The sequence below is a fragment of the Octopus bimaculoides genome, chromosome 4 (genome assembly GCF_001194135.2).
Source record: "Octopus bimaculoides isolate UCB-OBI-ISO-001 chromosome 4, ASM119413v2, whole genome shotgun sequence".
Taxonomy (NCBI): domain Eukaryota; kingdom Metazoa; phylum Mollusca; class Cephalopoda; order Octopoda; family Octopodidae; genus Octopus; species Octopus bimaculoides.
In genome coordinates, this window is record NC_068984.1 from 57,514,180 (window position 1) to 57,538,553 (window position 24,374).

At 32.8% G+C, this 24,374-nt stretch overlaps 2 protein-coding genes across 5 annotated transcripts in view; one reads left to right on the top strand and one right to left on the bottom strand.

Moving 5' to 3' along the window:
• Positions 1-2,244: 2,244 nt before the first annotated feature.
• LOC106874708 (probable glutamate--tRNA ligase, mitochondrial) overlaps positions 2,245-24,374 on the bottom strand; it is a 27,308-nt gene continuing 5,178 nt past the window's right edge. For 3 of the 4 annotated variants that reach the window (XM_014922528.2, XM_052967089.1, XM_014922530.2), the window contains exons 4-14: positions 22,914-22,961; positions 21,921-22,091; positions 20,186-20,266; positions 18,395-18,487; positions 16,539-16,633; positions 12,964-13,018; positions 11,149-11,256; positions 9,137-9,294; positions 8,629-8,695; positions 6,600-6,863; positions 2,245-4,814 (exon numbers count right to left, since the gene is read on the bottom strand). In XM_014922528.2, coding sequence (XP_014778014.1) covers positions 4,713-4,814; positions 6,600-6,863; positions 8,629-8,695; positions 9,137-9,294; positions 11,149-11,256; positions 12,964-13,018; positions 16,539-16,633; positions 18,395-18,487; positions 20,186-20,266; positions 21,921-22,091; positions 22,914-22,961 — 1,242 coding nt within the window. In that variant the 3' untranslated portion in view covers positions 2,245-4,712. The remainder of the gene's footprint in view (positions 4,815-6,599; positions 6,864-8,628; positions 8,696-9,136; positions 9,295-11,148; positions 11,257-12,963; positions 13,019-16,538; positions 16,634-18,394; positions 18,488-20,185; positions 20,267-21,920; positions 22,092-22,913; positions 22,962-24,374) is intronic. The other variant, XM_014922529.2, reaches the window with a different exon arrangement.
• Positions 6,271-24,374, top strand: part of LOC106874709 (mitochondrial import inner membrane translocase subunit TIM14) — a 33,002-nt gene continuing 14,898 nt past the window's right edge. The window contains exon 1 of the mRNA XM_014922531.2: positions 6,271-6,474. Within this exon, the coding sequence (XP_014778017.1) occupies positions 6,466-6,474 (9 nt within the window). The 5' untranslated portion in view covers positions 6,271-6,465. The remainder of the gene's footprint in view (positions 6,475-24,374) is intronic.

Consider the following 24,374-nt stretch of genomic DNA (forward strand, 5'->3'; position numbering starts at 1 on the left):
ATATATATATATATATATATATATATATAAATGAATATTCTGAATGTTACTCCTTTCATAGCAATATGTTTTCTATATACTACACAAACATTTTTCTATGCGGTAAGCAAAAATCAGGTGTCATTATTTGTTATTTTTCTTTAATCACATTTTATATTTTAACAATTATTTATTTTCATTTTTATTTCTTCTCATTGCCCTTAAATATCAAACATGAAAGGTTCTTGACTGAATTAGAACACAACTGCTGATCTTATGGTGCTGATGAAGAGTTCACAAAAATAAGTAAACAACACAAGTTATTTTTGTGTGTGAACCTGTAAAAATACCTGTTTAATTGATAACAAATGGATTTTCTCTCCTCCTTTAAATCAATTTTTAATTTATTTTTCTTTCGATGTTTTATGAAAAACTTCTCTCTTCAATACCCCACCCCTTCAGGTATATTTATGAACATAACTAAGACATGTGCCTTGGCTATCTCTTCCAGTTAACAACTCAGCACAGATTATTATCATTATTCTTATTACTTATATAATTTATTCATTGGCTTGCTCCTCGCCTTGTGCCCATACGGTAGCGATTGCCGCCTTTCGCGAGCCTAGGGATTTAGAGCTTCCATCGAACGGAAAGCGAAGGGAGATAACTCTCCTACAGTGAGAATTGGTCCCTTTTCTTTTTAATTTATATATAATTCTCGTTTAATTTCTGAGCTTCCGTTTCCTTATCTAGTTGTCTGTGATAGTTACTCTTAATACCAAAAGCATAGACGACAATTTAAAAATATTGTTTGAAGCATTGTTTCAAAAAAAAAAAGAAAATTGATTACCAATGCATTATAAAAACATATAATAGCCTATAAACTATATTATTAAAATAATTAGAAGTTTGACATTTCGAGATTAAAATGCTTTAAACCTTTAATGTATAAGCTACATAATGCCATTGATAATAATTTAGATTATTCTAGGATGTATTTATTGCAGACATTAAAGTAATAGGTTCTTTCTTGATTAACTGCATGCACAACCAGTTTCAACTTCTTAGCCCTTTAGCATTTAAAACTGTTTTATGTTCAAGCCAGGTAGATCTGGCCTTTCACACCTACCCTACAATGTCATTCTGAAAATAAAGAGTCACAAGCTACGTGATAATGCATGATTAATTCAAAACTGTGTCAATAAATATTACAGTTGACAGGAATCCAAAATGGTTAAATGAAATTAAAGTGACTGAACTTAGAACATCATGTAGTGTTAAACATACTTTCTTTAAATGTTATATTACAATAATTCCTTGGAATTCTGAATGACTAAGAAAATGTCTGATTGAGCATTGCAGTAAAAAAAAAAAAAATTTTTAATCATTGTTACCAGGCAAGCTTTCGTAGCATGTATTATTGCCATGCAGGCCACTTCATAATTTAGGTGTGATAATTAGAAGTGTCAACAAAGGGAAATTCTGTTGACAGAAATCCTTGGACACATCTAATGAATATATGTTTGCCAACTTTTCGTCTTGAGAAGTCTTACATCTATATTGCTTTCTAATGTAGGTACTGATTGGTCCAAAATGTAATATACATTTATTTAATCTTACTTACCATCATGTAATATAAGCATAATACATTTTTAAAGATTTCTTGAATAAACTTAAATCATCAGGGATTCAATTTTTAAAATGTATCTTGCTGTCTGTCTTTTAAATGTTAAGAAAATTCATTTAACAGAGGGAAATAAATCTTAAAAACTTGCTTCACTAAAAGTGAACATCTTTCCAATTTGCAGTACTTTATTTTCTAGTCTAGTACAGAAATGCATATTACTACCTGTTCAGAAAAGTGATGCCTTTTCAAATCAGTTTTTATTGTATCTAAAGACAAAGAAAGAACCAGTTTCAGTATAGTTTGATAAACTTTCATATCATAGTATTTATTTGTCAAAACATTTTCTGAAATGCACTCATCAAAAAGCAAAAAAAATATTGCTTTGTCAACAAAATCATAGCTAATATATATTTTATTCTGCTTTTCTGGCACAAATTTACACCCCCTCCTATTTCAAAATCAGAATTAAAGCATAAAAAATCCCTTCACAATGAAGTGTAATTAAATTCCACAAAATTATTCCCTTGACAAATTTTATTAAATTTCAGATTCATGTAAATTTGAATGTTAGGTAGAAATGTAAAAACTTAATGTACAATATTATATAGTTGAACTAGTTTAAAATATGTTCGGCCCCATACCTAGGTAAATGCTTGTGAAATAATGTAATTTTTTGATAGGGGGAATGTTTTTTTTTTTTTTTTTGTTGTTTCTCTCATATTGTCATTGGCATATATGTCCTTTTTAAATACTATTTCTTCTAGTTCTTTGTCACTGTGGCTCAGGTTTGTGTTTCATAATTACAGCAAGTGATTATAAGTTTAGTACAAATTGATTATGAGGTAAAAAAAAAAAAAACTGAAATTTGTTCTGTGACTATATATAACTCAATATATTGTCTATCCAGTATGTCAATTAACAGGCTTGTCATGTTCAATTTGTGCTAAATATCCAGAATGCCTCATTTTCCACAAATCACAAAGAATTCTTTTATTCTCCCCACTTCTCTCAAAATGGCCATGTGACTCAACCACCTATCAAATACTTTTTGTAAAAAAAAAAAATAAAATAAAAATAAATTCATGATCATCTATAACTATTTTGTGTTCTTAAAGTGAAATTTTTTTAAAAGTTAATTGGTAATAGTCATTTAATTTGTTTGTATAAAACTGGATATCTTTGATATAATTAAAAAGAAAATATTTAATATTTGGGTTTAAACATTGACAATTTTAACAGTGAATCACACATCATTCTGGACAGAACTGACAAGTTATTTGCTAGATAAGTTTTACTTTGTGTAGGCAGTACTTTAAGCTGTCAGTATTATTTTTTTTTTATTACCTAACTCTAAAAACAAATGAGAACTAAAGATTGAAAAAAAGTTAATGGCATTTAATAGTTGTAAGACAGATCAGGATGAAATGAAAATTCAAAAAATTGAATAATTAAAAAAAAAAAAAAATTGCTCATTTTAGTCATGGCTGAAGTTGACCTGAAGGCTATTCTGCCTTTCAGTAAAAATTACTGGTTCTTAACTTTTCATACCTTTTTAAGAATAGTAATGGATATGCATTGAAATTGTGAGATCAACCTGTGAGATTATATATATTAACTGGGATACAGCAATGTATCTAGTACAATGTTCTTACCTTTGCATGAAATATCGCCTCATATCTTTTAGTATTAACCAATTGAGTTGTTGGAGTATTGCCAACATCCTCATCTTCATGTAAATAGTTCAAAATTTTTTTTATTGTTGATAATAAGAAAAAAAGAAGCAATAGTTCAAGGGAGAATACACAGTTGTATTGGCTTTTCTAGGTCCAGAGAAGTGTGTGAGCTAAGAATTGCAAGCTGAAGAATATACAGTGCTTTTGCAACAGGACTCACAATAACTCTTCAGCTGGTAACAAGGCACTATCAATTTGGCTAGCTGCAATTTATGACATTAAATTTAGTTATTGCTCTCTAAATGTATCAAATGAACTTTACACTCCTCTTCTAATAGATAAAATAAAATTTTATGACCTACTTGATAGTTGGTCATGAAGTTGTTTTATTTAGCAGTTTATGATTTTGTATCCTATTGCAGGTGAGTTCATCATTAATCATTGTCACTAGGAAACAATTCTATTTGCTTCAGCACAACGTAGTTGATTTAAGGGTGACAAACTTTTGAGAAATCTAAGCCTATAATAGCATACTATCCAAAGGATGATGTACCTCATTTCCTTAATACTACAGCAGAATTAATGTAAGTTCTATCGACTCCTGTGGTTTCTGAAGGTGTTGTCCACTGGATTTAAATAAATACCATAAGCCACAAAAAAAAAAAAAATTTAGTCTACTCTTGGAACATTATAGCAGATCTTATGACATGAAAGATTAGACAAAACAAACAGTACAAAATGTATGTTATTTATTATCATTTATCAACCCCATCATCTTACATATTTTTTTACACATTGTTTCAATCTTTTATACCACTTTCAAATCAAAGGCAGAATTCATGTCTTTTTTGTGTGCAATTCTGAGTTATTTAAAGGGAAATAATAAAACTTTAGAATTCCATCAACTAAATTTATGATAACCTCAAGGTTAAACTTGATTTATTTTATTCTGTATGTATGTTATTTATTTGACAAAATCATCAGATATATAACAATCTGGTCAAAACATTGTGGAAACATCAAAGATGTTGAATAATCAAATATTATCTATTTTAGACAAATTTTTGTTTTACATCATTGTGCTTCTACTTTGAAATATAAGTCTAATTCCCTATTTCCCCTGCCTCCAAAATCTCCACAGCACTATAACAACTGCTACTGCTACTATTATTAACACCTGTTATATAAAATGGCAGCAGCAACTACTTTCATGGCAAACAAGATGGTGATAATGTACAGATTTGTTTTTATGAAAATAGGAAATATAAAAAATATAAATCTTGTTTTGTTGTTATTCTGTTAATCAGATTCGTTTACAGGTGCATGTAATCAACAAAGATGACAATGTTTTCAGGTACACAATCAGCACATAAGCCAGAGTTAAAACCTTGGACCTGAGCTGAATATTCAAGACCCATTTTCATAGCATAAGTTCATGTCTGGCTCAATTTAATATGTTCTAAGCACAATTTTAATCTTTTCACAGTTTGCTTTTGACCAAGAAGAGAAATCATTTCTACAACACCAGGCCCTTCCTGAAAAAAAGTTTTTACTTTTTAATAATTAGGATATACATACAAATGAACACATGCAAATATATTTAATATTACTAGAAAATTAGTCCCCTCAAAAATGACTGGCATTTAATGAATGTATTGAAATATTTGATATAGACTTGTAAGAATAATTAAATCAGAAGAGAAGGGAGGAGGAAGTTTTGTATAAATTGTCTTAATTTTTTATTGAAATTAAAGCAATAAAAACTTTTAAATAGTTGAATACTTCTCCATCTTACTGGTGAATTTGCACCATAAAAAGGGACACACATAGTAAAAGTTGATCATATTCATGACTTATACCAAGTAATGTAGAAAAAGTTTGCAGAGATTATTGCCCTCGGCTCATATGTGAATGATATTGTTCACAAAATCCTTCATTAAATTTATCACTTAACTATATATGTGTATTTGAAATTTTGGTTGATTGACTTTTGCAACTTAAGTCTCAAAGATACTAGAACTGAAGAGGGAAAATTTTTCAAATTTTATTGTTACATCTTGATCTATGACATCATTTGCTTGTCTTTTGTCTCCCTTCCTCCTATACTTTAGTGGGTCAGAAGAGAAATACATTTACAAATAAATACATAACAGTTTATTACAGTATATTCTGCTATAATCCAAGCATTAATGTTTTAGGCATACTGTTAACTAGAACAGAACTGAAGACAACCTATTGTGTGTAAAACAGGATAGTTGGCTGAGAGAAGCTATGGAAGGAAATCATTGGCAAATTCTATTATAGACAAAACATATTGTTAGACAATTGATATTTTGGAATTATATTTGTCTAGTTAGAGGCTTGATCTGAGACACTTTGTTGAAACTGATGCCAGCTACATTATGAAATAGCAATTTAATAACACACAAAGCTGTTAAATTGACTTTAAAATTATTTCATGCGATGTCTAAATTTTCGTCACAGCTTCAGTTTGGTTGACACAGTTCCACTGGTTCTTACATGCATATGTGTGTATTTTTATAATCTGCAGTTCAGTAAGGCAGCTACTATACTTCATTTGCTAAAACTGGGTTCAAATCCTGTGATATGAAAATAAGGATGTGAAATGTATTAAGATTTGTTAAAGTATTACTAACATAGTAATACAAAAGCAGAATAATTTTATAGGCCTTCAATTTCATAGTCGAAACCATTTAAAACACTTTCTATATACAGTACTTTTTCCAAAATATTATCAATCATTTTATTCATGGACTGTAGTTATTTCTATAGTGTGTTCACTTCTTGATATCAAGATAAAAATAACAGCTAAAGATGTCAAGTATATGACAAGAACTGCATTTTCAATTATGTAAAGTTCTCTTAGATAACTTTACATCATCTTCAATGTCAAATGCTTCAGAAAAAATACATTTTCATGATCACAGTTTTCAAAACGTAACCTTAGAATTTCCATGGATAATATCAACATAAATAAAATATACAAAAGTCTAAGCAATGCTGGATCAACTAAATGATGATACTAATTAAGCTAGAAAGCTTGGAAATTTCAGAGAAGTCGATTGTTTTGACTTCATAAACACAATCAAATAATGGCTGTCTAAATGTTAGCTTCCTGGAATTTTATTTTTAAACTGTTGAAGAACTTGAAGAGAACCAAGACAAATGTCCAAGGTAAAAATGCTATTTTGTATCATTATATTAACCATACTTCAAAAAAATTCTAAGAGATATGATCCCACTGTACATTATATATTCCATATAAATATATTTACATTATTTATAAATGGAACACTTACCTTTCTACCACTAATAGAATATCGCAGCAGATGCATGTAAGTTTTAAATTTCAGCTGTAATTCTATTACATGGTTATGAAGTAATTTTGAAATGGTTTCTGGTTTGAAGTGATTATCAGTCTCTAGTAGTTCAATTGTTGATTCTAACACTTGTTGGCAATTACACGAGAAAGAAGACAGATTCTTTATATCATCAAAAGAAGGTGGAACCCAAATGAATTTGAATTCTGGTAAGAGTAAATCCTCAATTCTATTGATTCTCACCTAAGAAGAAACAAAATGAATCTTTATTGCAAGTCCAAATTTTGCATCATGTCATAATGCATGTAATTCAATGTCAAGAAACAAACCCATATTACTTATGAACAATATGCAACTAAAATCAGTTTTTGCACAATATACTGCTGATTTTTTTACCCCTTGCCAAGAGAAGCTCCACCCATTTGACATCCAACTCTTCCACTTTGTACCCACTCAACAAATCATCTTTCAGGCTCTCATTCACAAATAGTTGCCAAGTACAACCTCCCCTCCCCACTTACTACAGCTCCAACTAATCTCCTCAATGCTTTTCAAGATTTTTATAATGTAAATTTACACACACACACACACACATATATATATATATACATATATATATCATCATCATCAAGACCATTTTACATCTCTTCCATACAAGGATAAGACCTAACAAGTTAGAAGTCTTCCAAATGCCAACCACTTTCCAGAATTTACTGAATGCTTTTTTCCCTCAGACTGGCATTAGTGAGGTTGCCAAGTAAAATGCAAGACAAAGAAAATAGAAAAATTCCCTTCAACCGGGTTGGGTTGTAGCAGAGGTGACGAAGTAGCTTTATACCAGGTGTTGAGAAGCTAAAGTATGACCAGAAATAAGCACAAGAGTCTTACTAAATAAGAGGTACATGGGCACTCCACATAAGAGTGGGTGGGAATAATTGGAAGGAGATAAAGATGGTGACAAAGTATCAGAGCATACTCTCAAAGTGCAAGAAGGTAAATATAAAAGAGAATATGACCGAGGATCAAGAAAGGAAGGTGGATAACTTCATAAGAGTGTGAGAGGAGAGTGACAGATGGCTGGATGTGGGGGTACAAGTGAATGAGGTAAAGGGTGGAGATATGGTCAATGGTAAATATCAGTATGGTGGGGAGAAGGTAAAAGAAATAGCTCAGGATAGAGGAGGTGGTAAGTGGAAGTACAGGAAGTGGGGAGAGCAGCAGGATAATAAACTTTACATAGAGCAAGAAGTGGGAAAATGATGTGTCGGGTGGGAGAGACAGAGATATGTAGTTGTGGTTCTGATGAGTAGCAGAGAAAGATGGAGGGACATTGAGAGTAGATAAGAGAGGGTGTTCAAAATGTACTTTATAAGAATGTACACTGTTATTTAAGGGATATTTGGATGTTATTTCTAGCTGGTCAAATGACCACATCAAGTTTTTAAGGTATCACTTGACCAGCTAAAAATAGCACCCAAGCCCCCATCAAATTAAAGGACATATTGCCTAATGTTGTTCAGGGTACACTCGCTGTAAAAAAGAAAAGAAGTCTCAGATTCAACACCTAAATCTGCTCAATTAGGGCTGATGTGGGACGAAACAACATCATCAAAAAGTTTAAGATCTTTCTGAATTGATGGGCACCACTTGTATTCTTAAAGAAACACTTTCAAACTTGGAATACTGGTAGAATGACGTCAGTGATTGATTGAAATTACCGAAATACGACAATTTTTTACATGAAAACTTCAAATACAAAAATACGAAGTTTGAAAGTGTTCTGGTACCAAAAACTCTACATAAAACATAAATGAAAAGTGGTGCCCGTCAATTCAGAAAGATCCAAAGTTTATATGTAAATTAACTTATAAGAACAATGTAATTTAATGAATTAATAGAATTGTTATTGTATATTGCGAACTGGGTTTTAAAATTGATGAGTTTTGCAAAAAGTGTTGAAAATATTTGATTGAAAAGATGAGGAAATGAAAAAAAAAAAATTACAAACTTTGGCCCAGTCGACAACTGCTTCTAGATACTGTTGCAAAGATCTTTCATCATTGTTCTCAATAAATCTATAAAATAAACACATAAAATATTGAAAATGACAAACTTAGATGTAATTATGAGACTAACATGTAGTGTAATACGCTGTCAAGGGAGCCTCAATATGATCATTCAATATGCTGGAAATAGCAACCAAATCTCTCTCAAAATACATCTTACCATCTTTCAAGAAAAATGGAAGGACATAGAGATTGATTGAGTGACCTGAAGCTAAACAACAACTAACAAAATCATTTCAAGAGAGAATTGTCTCTCACACATACAGTAACAAGTAAGTTCTTAAAGACATACCATTTTCCCTGTAGAAAAATCATTACTTTAGTTTCAATGTTATTCTTAGACATAAACTTTGAATTTTTTAAATCAACAGATATAAAAACCAAAATTACATTATACATAAAACACTGCATTTAGATTTTCATCAATATTGGCATAAGAAAAAAACTTACTTGCTTCCATATTTCTCACTGACAAGTTTCAAAACTTGCTGTAAAATTTCATGGCGCTCATTTCCTTGGATTTTCTGAATTAGTGTCTCATGGTTAAATCTATCAATTTTATCAAATTCTAGTCGACCAGGAGTTTTCTTCAGTCTTTCTAAAGAAAACTATCGTAAATAAAAAATTAAATATCAGCAAGAGCTTAAAAGTTCTTAACTTATTCTGAATCAAATGTTAGATACTAAATAAAAGACATTGGTTTCATTACAATAAACATTAACAAAAATCAGTTGGGAAATCCAGATAAATAATCTTAGCTTAACTAAAAATTTTGCTTTCTCTTGTGTAACATTCAATTGAATATGATTGTATGAAACAGGAGTTAATGTTTTATATATAAAACCCTTTACAAAGTAAAATTAAGTATATAATTGTCAAGAAAGCTGAAGGTGTCTTAGCATCACTGAGTAAGACCTTTGTCAGCTGTTCTCCAGGTATTTATTGAACTCTTAAGCATTCAGATTACTCAGTCAAATGTAATGCTTATTTATGTTACATTTTTTTAAAATTAATTGTGCATTTATCTTGTAGCTTCAAGATTTCAATAATGTGATTGTTTACTTTTAAAATGACATTGTAGGAGAGGTGAAAAACAGATAGAATATTGATTACATCAACTGGAGTTGATGTAATCAACTAGTCCCCACCCCAAAAATTGCAGGCTTTGTACCTTTAGTAGAAAAGATTGTTATTATTATTATTAAAAATTTGGTTGGCAGGGTGGGATTTTGTTTTTAAAGAAACAGAATCCCTCCTCCCAACTTTTGGAATACGCACACCTGCTTGAGTAAAATTTAATGTTATTTACAGGAGAAAACAACAGGTATTCTGTAAAAAACTAATGTGTCTTGAGAAAAAGATTATATAGTAAATATTTTGAATTTATTGATGAAAGGTGTAGAATGACAACTATAATTCAACAGGTTTTAGACACAACAAACGTCAGTTTCATGTAGAGTATTGAGTTTTTGAGAGCCTCTCCAAGCTACACCAGTTGAAGTTGAACTTGGCACTATAAGCTATCAAAACACTTATTAACTATGTTGTGCTGCAGCATACAGCAATGAATCGCACCATTCTGCAAGCACCTACTTATTTATACTCAGGAAAAGTAAGCCAATGTTCATATTGATGACAGGACTAACTGTCCAACATTTCATCAACTCAGCCACTTCTTTTTTTGATAATAAAATTGCTTATAATTCCATTTCACTTTGTATAAGTAGACATAACCACACCACAAGAAAGTTTCATTCTCAATTCCTTTCAAGTGCAAACTATGATTTGGGTTATTACAATTATAATTAGTAATTATTCTATTTAGATGAAATTAACAACACAGTTTACACATGCACACAAACACTCTTATTCAATGTGGCCTAGTAGTTAAAGCATTGGGTCTATGATCATAAGATCAATTCATGGACAAGGTGGCACATTGTGTTTTTGAGCAATGCACTTCATTTCACATTGTTGCGGTCTGTGCAGCATAGTACTGCTGCAGCTGTTTCACCTTCCAGCTGTCACATCCTGGATGTTTCACTGGGTCATGGTTGACTCACCAACCATACAGGGTATAAGACAACCCCATTAGTGTCAGAGCCACTATAAATTCACCCAGGATATTCTGTAAAGTAATTAGTGAGCAAGCTGGGTCATGGGGCTGACAGAACTGTTTAGTCTTGTTGAGAACATGACAACTTCTCTTATGTTAGTGCTACCATAAAATGCACCCAGTGTAGAAACCTTTAGGAAGAGTATTCAACCACTGAAACTAAGCCAAAAAAGTGTATGAGTGAGATATGGTTCTCCTACTCATTCATAAGAGAAGCAACTCTAAATAAAAATTGACTTGGACTATGACAATCTATTCAACCCATACCAGCAGGGAAATGATGAGGCTGATTATTGAAATGAGAGAGATTAAAGTTATAGCAAAATAAATAGAAACTGGAAGTGACCTTGCTGATTAAATCCTCAAAAGACATTCCTGCAGTCTGATCAGTTCCAAATCCCCCACCAACATGGCAGATGAAATTAAGGATACTCTCTGGGTAATATCCTTGATCCTGAAAATAAAATCACATTAATTAGTGGAATGAAAATTTCGAAATATTTTTTTTTTTAATTAAGAAATTCGTCCATGACTGGAATACTCTATTCTTCACACAATCTTTTATAGGAATTAACAAATTCTGATGTTATTATGTTGAACATGAGTACCAGTTTTTGATGTCATTGAGTAGTCTTAATTAAGTTTATTTAAGTTGACCCATACAAAAAGAAAGCTGCTTGAATACTTGAGAGCATATATATATATGTAAATAATATGTGACAATTATTCGGTAGCCATGATAAAACTCCGAATTTTGGATACCAGGGCTGAAACCCACGCCACCATCTCTTCAGTTATCTGGCCATCGAAGAATAGCATTCTTTGATGGCCAGATAATTGAAGAGATGGCAGCGTGGGTTTCCGCCCTGGCATCCGAAACTCAGAGTTTTATCATGGCTACCGAATAATTGTCACATTATTTACAGATAAATTCCTCTATTTACATAATATTGAGGTCTCTTTCTTTCTTTTGTTGTCTTACCTTTTCTATCAATATATATATATTCAGCACCCTGGTTATGCTAGATTAGTTGACTAACACTATATATGAACAGAACATAGCATTAAGCAGGTGATCACTATTAGATACCAGCTGCAAGATGGTAGAATAACAAGAAACAACAGAGTCCCTTGTAGTATTTAGTTCTGTCTCTGTACATGCTAAATTTATCTTCCACCAAGGACAACTTTCACTGTCATCCCCCTGAGGGTAAATACAGCACTTAAACACTTGTCTCTCTAAGAAATAATTATTCTCCACCTAGATACAATAAAGTCTATCTTCCCATAAACTTTGAGATGAAAATATACAAAAGCTGAAACAATATATCAGTTCAACTTCAAAATAAAAGGTAGAATCATAAAGTTCACAAAAATAAATATCGATACTGATGATGACAGCAACAATAATGATGAAGAAAATACATAGAAAGGCAAAAAAACTCAATCATTTAATGTTTTTATTAACAATTAAATACATTGAACAATCCTGTTGTTTTGCTTTCAAATCTATTTTCCTCAGCAGGTTGAAAAGCTTTTCCAAATATGGACTATTTCATTATGAATGATCGCCAACATCTGGCAACTAACTTGATAGACACCTACAAGATTATCCACCATCATTCCAACAACAACTTTAGGTACCTTTTTGAAATCCATGCCTAACACTCATGAGCATGCTTACAAAATTAAACACAGCACCCATGACTTTCAGAGACATTTTTCCACAATCTGTTGAATAAACTACCTACATCAGTTGTTAGCTGTCAGGACACTACTTCTTCAAAGCTTACATAGTTCTTGAAATTCGCCAACAACACACCTGTCTCCAACCCCTGTTAATGACTCATTCACTGTTCATTTCCTGTGTATTATTCTACATATTGTTCATGTATTTTTGGCTGCTTTCTCTGATGAGCTATAGTGTGCCTGAGCATTGCATACAATAAGTTCATTATTATTATTATTATTATTATAAATGGATATCTTATTTAAAACTCTAAACTATTTAACTGTCAGTATTGAGATGACACCACTACATGTCTCCCTGAATTTTAGTGATTATCTGTTGCTCTCCAATTGAGTAAAGTGAAATAAATAGAATAATGTACAAAAAATGTTCATTTGGTTCTTTCAGAAACAAAACAAGAAACAAACTTACTTTAAAGTGTTCTACATGAATGTCTCTTTGTCTCTTTGATAATTTGGCACCATCTCTACAATATAATAAACAGATAAATCAATAGTGAAAGATTTCACTGAGGCATAACCAAAGGATTGTTCAGCACTAACTTATGTTATTGCCTTTCCCGTGGATGAATTATTTATTCTAATCATTGATGAGTCATTGAATTTCTAAACTGTTCTATATTCTTGTGTTAATTACTTATAGAAAGGCCATATAAATCCAATGAACCCAGTCCATGGTAGAAAAGGCATCCAGTTGCAGTATCAGGATATATAAATATGTAGTCAAAAACAAACCCCTTCCTTCTATTCATGCTCCCTAACAAATTAAGTCAAAACTAACAATGTCTCTTAAAGGTGATCACTTCTCTCTGTGTGATTGTTTAATCTGTCTGTTTGTCTGTCTATATTTCTTTCTATCTTTCTCATTCTCTGTACACACACACACACATATGCATGTCTGATGAACAGTGTTCTTTTAGATATGTATTAAAAGCATGACTGTGTTAAAGTTTTATCTTTCTTTATCAAGATTTTCTTTATATTTGTATGAGTTCCATGATGCGATTTAGAACAGGTGCATCTTACATACAGGCAACTCATCCAATAGGGCAGTAATCTAGTATGTATAAATCACAGCATGTGTGTGTATAATGACTAACTCATACATTTCCACAATTCTCAACCGATTTTCACCAAACTTTAGACACATTACTTATGTCCCAAGGATGATCATGCACTATAACATTTTGCCCAGAGCTTCCACATAAATGGACATAGTCTTTTGTGTGTAGGGTCTTCCATACTTTTTTTAATCCTTTTAAAAAAGTGAAAGGATTTTGTCTATTTATTTATTTCTTCTGTCCGCCAGCAACTGTGATTAAATTAACTAGGAACATCATCATCATCATCATCATCATCGTTTAACGTCCGCTTTCCATGCTAGCATGGGTTGGACGATTTGACTGAGGACTGGTGAAACCGGATGGCAACACCAGGCTCCAGTCTGATTTGGCAGAGTTTCTACAGCTGGATGCCCTTCCTAACGCCAACCACTCAGAGAGTGTAGTGGGTGCTTTTACGTGTCACCCGCACGAACACTGAACGCATACATTTCCACAATTCTTAACCAATTTTCACTAAACTATACACACTATGTCCCAAGGATGGTCATGCACTATAACATTTTGCCCAGAGCTCCTGCATAAATGGACATAGTATTTTTGTAGGTAGGTTCTTCCATACTTTTTTAATCTTTTTATAGGAGTTAAAGGATTTTGTCTATTTATTTATTATGACTGTCCACCTGTAACATTTATTAAATTGACTAGGAACACTGCACGTGATGAATATCCAATACCAAACAATCTTAACCTCCATATTTAAACTGCATTAAACTTTGACAAGCTTACCTTTACCTATTCTCAGTTACTTGAAAGATGATGTTCCCAGGCCTCTCTTCTATTTGTTGATACTTTTGTTTACCTACCAATGTGTTGTTTCACTTTAAGGATGCTTATTTACCCATCCATTATGATATTTTGTCTGTTGTCCATTGTTTCAAATGTCTTAGCATTGTACTTCTAGTCTTTTTTAAACAATCACATATGATTCATTCCATAGAACCAACATTTAAATAAAAGTTTGGGGCGGAGTTATGATGTAAGCACATGTTAAAACCCCTCATAACTTTTTTATTTTTACAAATGTCTTTCAATTTTGTTTTCTGCATAATGGAATTAATACGATTATGCAACAAAAAAAAAAGAAATTTTTTTTTAATAAAACTTTTTTTTTTAATTTATGGTTTTAAAATACAGATAGTCTGAATCTACCATTCATTTCTCTTTATAATCTTCAAATAATTTTTTTAATACTTTTATGAAAAAAAGTCAAGTGATAGTCTTCACATTTTTTCACATTATCTTGGACTTTATATGTGAAATGCCAGTGACATGCATGTCCAACAACAATATTAGCAGACAGACAGCTATACAGTGGTACCATGTATAGTCCAAGTAGACAAAGCCTTCTCTTTAAGAAGAAAAATGAAGTCAGAAGGGTGGTGAAGAAGTTTTGGATACTTGTGACCATCGTAACTGATGGTGTGCTAGTTTTTTTTATGTGTATATGTGCATGTATAAAGATATAAGCAAAACAATACATATACACCAACTTATATATATATATATATATATATATATATATATATAGCTAACCACCTACACTTTTTTCAGCAAAAATAGGGGTAGTTTATCCTGTTTAGGCTATATTATTAGCATTATCCTGCGTTTGAGAATTTAAAATCACTTCTTTAACTTTCTAAGACATCTCAACGCTTCTAAAAGCAAACTGCGTTTGTTTGTTTACGTTTATCGTAATTTGAATTTAACATATATATATATATATATATACATATGTATACAACAAAGCCTAATGGTCACTGTTACCTGACTGGCTCCTCTGCTGGTGGCATGTAAAAAATGTTTATGTGGTTGTTTCTGACAAGAAATTTCGCTTTCATGTAAAACAAGTCATTATTCATAATATACTCCCAAAACACTTCAATAGCTCTACTTTGCATTACTTGCAAACTTATATGTTCTATAATCATTAAAGTGCAATGACATCCACAATAACCTCCCTTCAATTTGATTTTCCATTCCTAGGTTAATCAGAAACATAGATTGCCATGCTACTCATAAACCTTCATGGTAGTTCAATTATTTGGTGAAAAAAATACCACCAAAGCAACTTAAACCATCCAAAGGATGGGTGCATTTGCTAGTTCTAAATAAGAATTGATATAGAGGTAGATGATTCTTTAATGCTGCCATAGTGCTGTTGACACAAAAAATTCATTCAATCCTCAATTTAAAAATAATTGATGGGAAAGGACATTAACTATAAAAAGAAGTGTGCAAAATCCCCCAAAATTGCTGGTTATTACTGTTACTGTGTGCCATATGCTTAAAGACTTAAAAAAGTAACAAAGCTCCATGAGACCCATCCAACCTAAATCCATGTCAGTATGGGTAAACAGAAATAAAATGGTGGGGTGATACTGATGAAGATAATGATACATTTGTGAAGTGGTACTTAATATGTTAAATTGTTCTGTATCCATTTATCAACTCATAGTAATACTTCTAATGGTAGTTTTTCTACACAAATTTACAACTTGGTAATGTCCAGCATCCTGCTAAGTGAATCAGTTCTGATGGGATACAAATTCACAGCTCATGAATAAGTGACATAACCTATCAAGTAGGTGCAATGAGATATCACGCAAACTGACAGAAAAGAAGAATTTCATATATTATAGAAATACAGGAACAGTTAAATTACCCCCATAATTCTTTCAAATACCCAAAATACTCACTAAAAGTAGTAAATAGCTAACAACCTAGGTGACCTAATCAATAGTGGAAGTGGGTTAGGCTAGAAAACTTTAGGGAGCTATTATCTTTGTTGGCAAAAAGAGGTTTGTCTCTAAGAATGAAGGGAAATAAAGTAAACCATAGTTAAAAGTTATGAATAGTTTCTTACTTGTTTACAAGAAGTGGCATATGAGCAAATACAGGAGGTTTCCAACCAAAAGCTTCATAAATTTGAATGTGTTTTGGTGTAGAACTTTGCCATTCCTAAAACAAATATAAAATAAATGCTTAATGATGATAAATGTGTTACTAAACAAATCCTTTTTCCTTAGACTTAAAAAGTGTGTGCACATGCATGTGCTTTAAACATTTATCTACCATGATTGAAATGTTAAAACCAACTAGATTATCAAATTAACAAAATTGTATAAGAAAATAACAGATAATGTATAATACACTGAACCACAAAAGAAATGTGTGTGTGACTGTGAAATATGTTTTAATTTCATTATGTCAAAGATAAATTTTGATAAAGTCAATTTCTTGGATACACTTTGACCACAGTCTATGTGTCGTCATGTGTTCCGGTAGTGGGCAGATCCAGCACATCAAGATTGTAGTGTGCAACACGTTCAATACCATGGATGCCCTCCCAAGGTGTTCAAAACGGCCATACACTGTCAGTACATGTGGTTCACAAAAGCCATTGGCACCTGTGCCCATACCCTGAGGAAAGTTGCCTCCAGTTCCACATGAGCTGTCAGCCTCAGGACCACCTGGTTCAGCCGTTTCTGGATTTCATCCCACAGGTGTTCAATTGGGTTCAAATCCAGGCTAAGAGTCAGGCACAGCATGGATCTGATGTTGTGCTGACACAGAAAGTCCATGGTGACCCTGGTTGTGTGGGATGGAGCATTGTCCTGCTAGAACACATGGCTATGGTGACACATGAAGAAGGGCACGATGTGAGGTTTTAGGATTTGGTCAATGTAGCGCTGCACTGTGATGCCATTCCCTCTGCCTGCACCAACATTTTAGAACACATGGGACCCAATTCTCTGATTCAGACCTACAGCACCCACAAACCATGATGCTTTGGCCCCTTGCATCTCTCTCTCCATGACACATGCATCTTTGTAGAAGTCACCCCCTCCTATGCCACACCCTCACTGCCATCCGAGGTGGAAACACAGTACCAGCTCTCATCAGAGAAGACTATTGACCTCCATTGTTGATGCCGGCAATGTCAGTGCTGTGTAGCCTACTGTAGTTGTATCTGTTGGTGGCAGGCAGTGAGGACAGGCCCTCAAGCAGGATGATGGCAATGCAGGTTGTTGGTGGCTAGTCAACGTTGTACTGTAACATCGCTGATGGGTTGCTGTCCAGTGCCAACGGTTTCATGAGCTGTCATGCTGGCCGGTCTGAAGTGATCACAGAGGTGTTGCAGGTGGATGAAGCAGTCCTGCCTGAACATGGTCACCCAGGGGTGCCCTCTGCGAGCACACTCTGCAGTGCTGTTGATGTTGTTGTATCGCTGTTGCAGGCAATAGATGGTGCTGACATAAACAATGTAAGCTTTCGCAACAACCAGGGCACACTACCCTACTTGCAATCGGCTGATTGCTTGTTCTCTCTGTACTGCTGACAATTGGATCATACCTGATGCATCCAAATTACGAATTTCTTGCTGAACAACCTATACAGGCAGTTTGTTTATAACAATCAACTGTTTGTGGTATACATTAGCTCACTCCCTCCATTAAATTGACATTGTCTGTACAGGAGCATGGTGTACCACACATCAGATGTCAAAATGATCTCAGAGCAATGTGAGATGAAGTGTTTTGCTCAAGAACACAATGCACCACGCAATCCAGGAATCAAAACCATGATCTCACAATCATGAGTAAAACACCCTAACTACTAGGCCGTATATATTGCTTTAATTAAAAAAAATTAATGTTGATTTCAAAAAGTTTCAGAAAAGGAATAATTGGTTTTCAATTATAATAGATCAATACTCACCACACCTCTTAAAACATGGCTAACTGCCATAGTATGGTCATCCACAACGTTGGCAAAATGATAAGTTGGAAACTGGTCAGATTTTATAAGAATCTGGCAAAACCATGAAAAGATTTGATAAAAGTAAAATTTTACAATATATATTTCTTCATAGTTTAATATATAATAATGTGAAGATGAACCATTAGAACATGTTTTAATTTCATAAGAGGAAATATATTAAGAAATTAAGCAACATATAAACTGCTTGATAGCAGCCACTTATTGTAAAAATAGTAGAAAATACTGGGAAAAGCAAACTTGATCTCTTTTTCTGTTTTTTTTTTACATAGTAGTTAAGAGTAAGATGAAACAGTTGAAGAAAACGAACACATTTTAATTGAATTTCTAGTTCAAATTAAACTTGGTTAAAGTAATTTATAGTAAGGAGTTATTTTACTTCAATGTTTTTATGAATGTGACAAGTTAAACATATCATAAGTAATATGATTATCGAGTCCATAAATCATTTATTCTATTGTGTGACTGCAAATTGTTTTGCTTAACATCTAGCTTTCAAATTTGGGTTGACATGTCAAATATACACTCTAGCCTTTACTTTTTTTTTGTTAAATTCCCATAGATTTCTGTTTTTTTGACAACGCAGATTCTGGTTTTGCCAAAAAGCTGTTTTCAGAATTCCAATTTACCCTCCAAAAGTTTTGTTTTTAATATGATACAATTTTTTTTTTAATTCCACATAAAATATGATTTTGAAAATAAAATTTTTTTTCCCCATGTCAATTTTAAAAAATTATGCCCCATCCCACTCTCCTAGCTTTTGGAATACCCACATCCATCCAGATGTTTTTAAATGTGCCTATTCTATTGCACATGCATGGATGTCTACTGAAACAGCATACAACATTTAGGAGGCATTAATGTGGTTACTTGACATGGTGCAAATTACAGCAAAATCTTTCAAATATTACACATCTACCTTCTCTTTTTTCTTTCCTTCTTTTTTTTTAAAAAAAATATAATTCTTTCAGCTTCCTATATTCCCAACAACAGCGATTCAGATTTTGGCCTCCAGCTTCAAAAAGTGCAGCATTCTAAAATTTTAGTTTAACCTCCCAGAATTTGTTTTTGACTTCTTTTTCAAAATTTTTTTGAGAATTCCTATTGAAAAATACAAGTATTACAACTAAACCCTAATCCTATACCCTAACCTTAAACATTAACACTAAATCCTAACTCCTAAATTTTAAAATTGTCTGTTTCCTTTCATTTCATAGACATAAGAGATGTGTGGTTAAAGGGAGGTTTGGCTGTTATTTCTAGCATATTGAGCAACGACATTGAGGATTCCCTCATGTCATGTGCTGCTTATCTTTCAGAAGTCATCTACATAGGCACAAATGAATGGACAAGTTTCAAAATGTCTGGAATGTTGATGTTGAGCAGATTTGGATATTCTGAAAGCCAGGAAGAGGCAGGGGAAATTTTTTTTAATTAGCTTTAAAAAACTTCTTTTTGAATTGAAATCATTGCATTATTAAATGTGACAGAAAAAATATTTTTTCAAAACAAGGACAAAAAAATCAAGAGGATTGGGGTGAGGGGTCAGACTGAAATTGATTTACTGGACAAAATTATAACCTTTATAGGAGTCCATAGAAATTTTTTTCTTTTTTTAAGGAAGTGGAGTGCTTATTTGACATGTCCACCCAAATTTGGTCCTTAATATTAATACAAATCAATAAAACTGGCATGAGACAAGGATTACAGAAATTACCAAAATAAACATACTGGATCACCTTCTACCAAAGCAATATCATTAACAATTGTTCCATGCACAACATCTTCCCATGGAGTTTGATTGAGTTTTAACTATATAAAATGAAAATATAAACATGAGGAACACAAAATTCTCACAACAGAAAAGATACACAAAATTAAATAGTCAACTAGTTAAGCCCCCACTACCTTGCAATCAACATTCAGCCATCTCCTTCTATTCATTGTAGTATGCTGCTATTTAAAGTTGGTAATCGCTCTCCTTCCACCACTCTCTCACATACTCTTTCCCCCCTGCACCCACCCATCCTGTCTCTTCTGTCATCAATCTCTGCCAATCAACTTCTCAGTATATGCCTAGAGCAATGTTTCCCAACCTATTTTCTCCTGGCACCCACTATAACTTTCCAGAAAAATGTATGCCCCACTGGTGGTTGGGAAAAAAATAACATTTTTAATATTTTATAATTATTTAATAGAAAAGAATCTACTGGTAACTTTTTTTTATTAAGTACTGAGTACAAAAGAAGGATATTGACAAAAAAAAAGTGAATCATTTTAATGAAAACACTGCGCCTGGAAACTATGGCACCATGCCCCACCACAATTTCCCCAGGCCCCCACATTGGGAATTACTGGGCTAGAGTGAATGTGCACTACATACAGCAGTGAGGACTTTCAAGTTTAGACAGTACAAAGCAACCTCACTAGTGTTGGTCCCATAATAAAATACACTTTGTAAAGTGGTTGGTGATATGGATATTCATTGGTAGAAAACCAGCCAAAAGTAACTCAATGCAAGCATGATGTGATCTTCTAATCAATTTAGGAAAACAGTAATTCTAAAGAAGAACTAAGTTGGATCATAACTACTCATCCAACCCATGCTAGCATGAAAAGTGGGCACATGTTGGATAATGATGATTGTTTACAATAGATTTTTTAAAACGGATTTTTGATTTGGAAAAATAAAACAAAATTGAATAATCTTGTCCCATCATTCTATGACTTAATAGTGCTTCTAATTAAATTTTATGAAAAATTATAAAAGCTGAACCGATTGATGAAAATATAACAACTTTAAATTAAACTGTTTAAGGCCATCACTTAAGCTTTATTTAATTTATAATGATAAATGATGTTCTGATGGAAGACACCCAGAAAGTTCCATACAACAACCAAATATCAGTAGAATTAAATAAACAAAGAAGAACCATATGGCATATAAGATGCACTTTTTAACAAAAATAATGTCTAAAAAAAAAAAAAATCACTCTAAGTCCTATATGTGAAATTAAACCTATATTGCATGCTTTAACCATTTTGCATTCAGATTACTTTGTCAAATATGATGCTTTTTTTATTCACATTGTTTTGAGTTAATCATGCCTTAGCTCATAGTTTCAAGATTTTGATGATCTTAGTTTAGTCTTAGAATGATATTGGAGGGTAGATGTGAAAGGCCAGCTTTGGCCAGTTTGAACATATTTGAGCTAGATATGGCCAGTTTAAATGCTAAAAGTTAATGCACTAAAAACTTTCTTTTCTAAATAAACACTGCTGAAAATGGGGTGCATCTCTTATGCCATATACCATCAAATATGGTAATTACAGATTAACATATCCAACAAATAAACAAGCTTTAACTGTACATAGATATATAAAAATAGTTTCAAAATTAACAGAATTACATAAGAAATTTTCAAGGTACATTTTTTAATATCTGTATGTAATAACTTTTACTCACTTTGAAACGTATGACATATGGAATATTATCTTTCATTTTAGCATCAATTTCTTTCTGTGTTAAGTGTCGGCATTTGTTATCATACTTTGGAGTTTCTCCTCTGCTCAGGGCTGCTCTTCTTAGCAGTTCTATTCGCTTATTTGAACAAAAGCATCGATAAGCACTTCCATTCTATAAAAATACAGATTTTTTTCTTTTTAAACTGAGTAATTTTATACATACACATACATAATGTGTATATATGTATGTGTATACAACATGCAAATTGTATATATATATATATATATATATATATATATATATATATATATATATATATATATATATATATATATATCTGCCTGGTATAAATGCCCTGGTAGTCAGGCTATACCCAACACAACCAATCAGTGTGTGACAAAGTGCAGATCATGAATCAAGACCAGACTGAAGTTTAAACCTATAAGCTGCTATAAAGCATTTGATATGAAACTTCCAGGCCATCAGTTGTTCCCACAGAACTTATTGGAGCTACTGAACAACAAGATGGATCTCCAGCTCTCAATGATGAGGGATGAGGATTCAGTGGTTCAATCAACTGACATATGTGCTCATTGAATTAATGTGTTAAGCACTCCACAGATACATGTATTCTTATTGTAATTCTCAAACACAGTCAGTGTGACGGTATGCAATAAGGTTATACCTTTGAATTACAGGTTATAATCCATCCATGGCTACAGAAAATAATACTTATCCAAGATGCCACACAGTAGAATCAAAGCTAGAATTCATAGTTGTTAAGTAAACTTCTTAACCATATAGTGCCTACATTGAACAACACCACAAAACTAAGTTCAATTTTGTTTCTTTATGATTTATTTAAGCATATAGAGGATTTTCATTTAAAAGCAATATTTTATTTTCAGATTTTTATCACACAGCTTTTACACTCTTTTTTTGCACGTTTTGAAAACAGAATTGAATCATTGAATTATAAATAAAAAACTTTACCTCCAAGAGAATTTGTATCTTTTCCCGGTAAATATGACATCTTTCAGACTGCAAATATAATAAACAAAATCTAAAATTTTTAAAAACATCCATTGATTTTTTGTTTATCATTATCATTAGTGGAGCAACTTTGAAAATAAGGATAGATGTATTGTTGAAGCAAATGGATTCCTTGTTTGCCACAACTCCTGCTTTCTATTTTCAGCTTAGTATATTTCTACTCAGTCAACATTTATGTGCTTCAATAACACATATATAAAAAAAAGGCACATAGGCACATAAGCGAGAGAGGACACTTTGCTGGGAACAAAGCAACTTCTCTAATGCTGGTGCCATGAGAAAATGCATTCAGTACTCTGTGTAAAATGGCTGGCAATAGAACGTCCAGCAGTAAAAATCATACCGAATATGGAATATATGAATGAGACATGATCCTTGATCCAAAAGTAACTCTGAATAAGAACTAACTCAAACTGTGACAACCCATCCAACCACTTATAGCAAGGAAAAGTGAACTTACAATGATGATGATGATGAACATTAAAACTAGCGACGGCAGGCGAGAAAAAAAATCTTGCAGAGAAGTGGAGCATCTGTTGACTCTCTGCTCAGATTTCGCAAATGCCGCAGAAATTCTGTGGGGGTCCTGTCACCGAGCTGCTCGTCTGCCATCAGCTCATTGAATCGGCTGGCGGCAGACCTGGTGGTCCGGTGTAGGATCTCGTTCTTCACCTCGTCATATGTGGCGTCGTCTTTGGGAGATGTAATTAGGTCTCTAGCCGCTTTTGCAAGCGATGGAGGCAGATTGCAATAAAGCAACTTTAATCTCTTGGACGGCGAGATGTCGTAGATCTGGAAATAGGCCTCCAATTGAGCGAAATAGACATCAGTATCACCGATGAATGTGGGTAAACCATGCGACATGTCTACTGGGATGACTCCGTCAAGGTAGGAAAAGGGAATGGAGAGAAACAATGAAAAACGAAGTCATATGAAATATACAAGAGGCCAAAGAGAAAATTCACCGCTAAAAGAAGACACAATATTTTTCGTGTTCTTGTTTTGTGTTTTTGTAAGTTACAGTGTGCACAAAAGAGACAGAAAAGAAAATAAAGCTGTACAAAAAATTTTGTTTTGTTTGTGTTTTTTTTTTCTTCGCGAGGGTTGTTTCTTTGTACTGTCTGTAGAAAAAAAAATATTGGGCATAACTACAGGGTTTTACCCACCAGATTTTGGGAGGTCATAACTTTCAGAAAAATGAATATTTTTTAATGAAATTTTCTATGCATATAGTAGGGTAAAACCCTGTAGTTATGCCAAATAGACCTCCCAAAGTCTGGGGGGTAAAACCCTGTAGTTATGCCAAATAGGCATTGTTGACCAACCTTACATCGTTGCTGCAAGGAAAAAAAAACAATACAGGCAAAAAAAATGTTATTATTTTTTTTGTTATATATATGT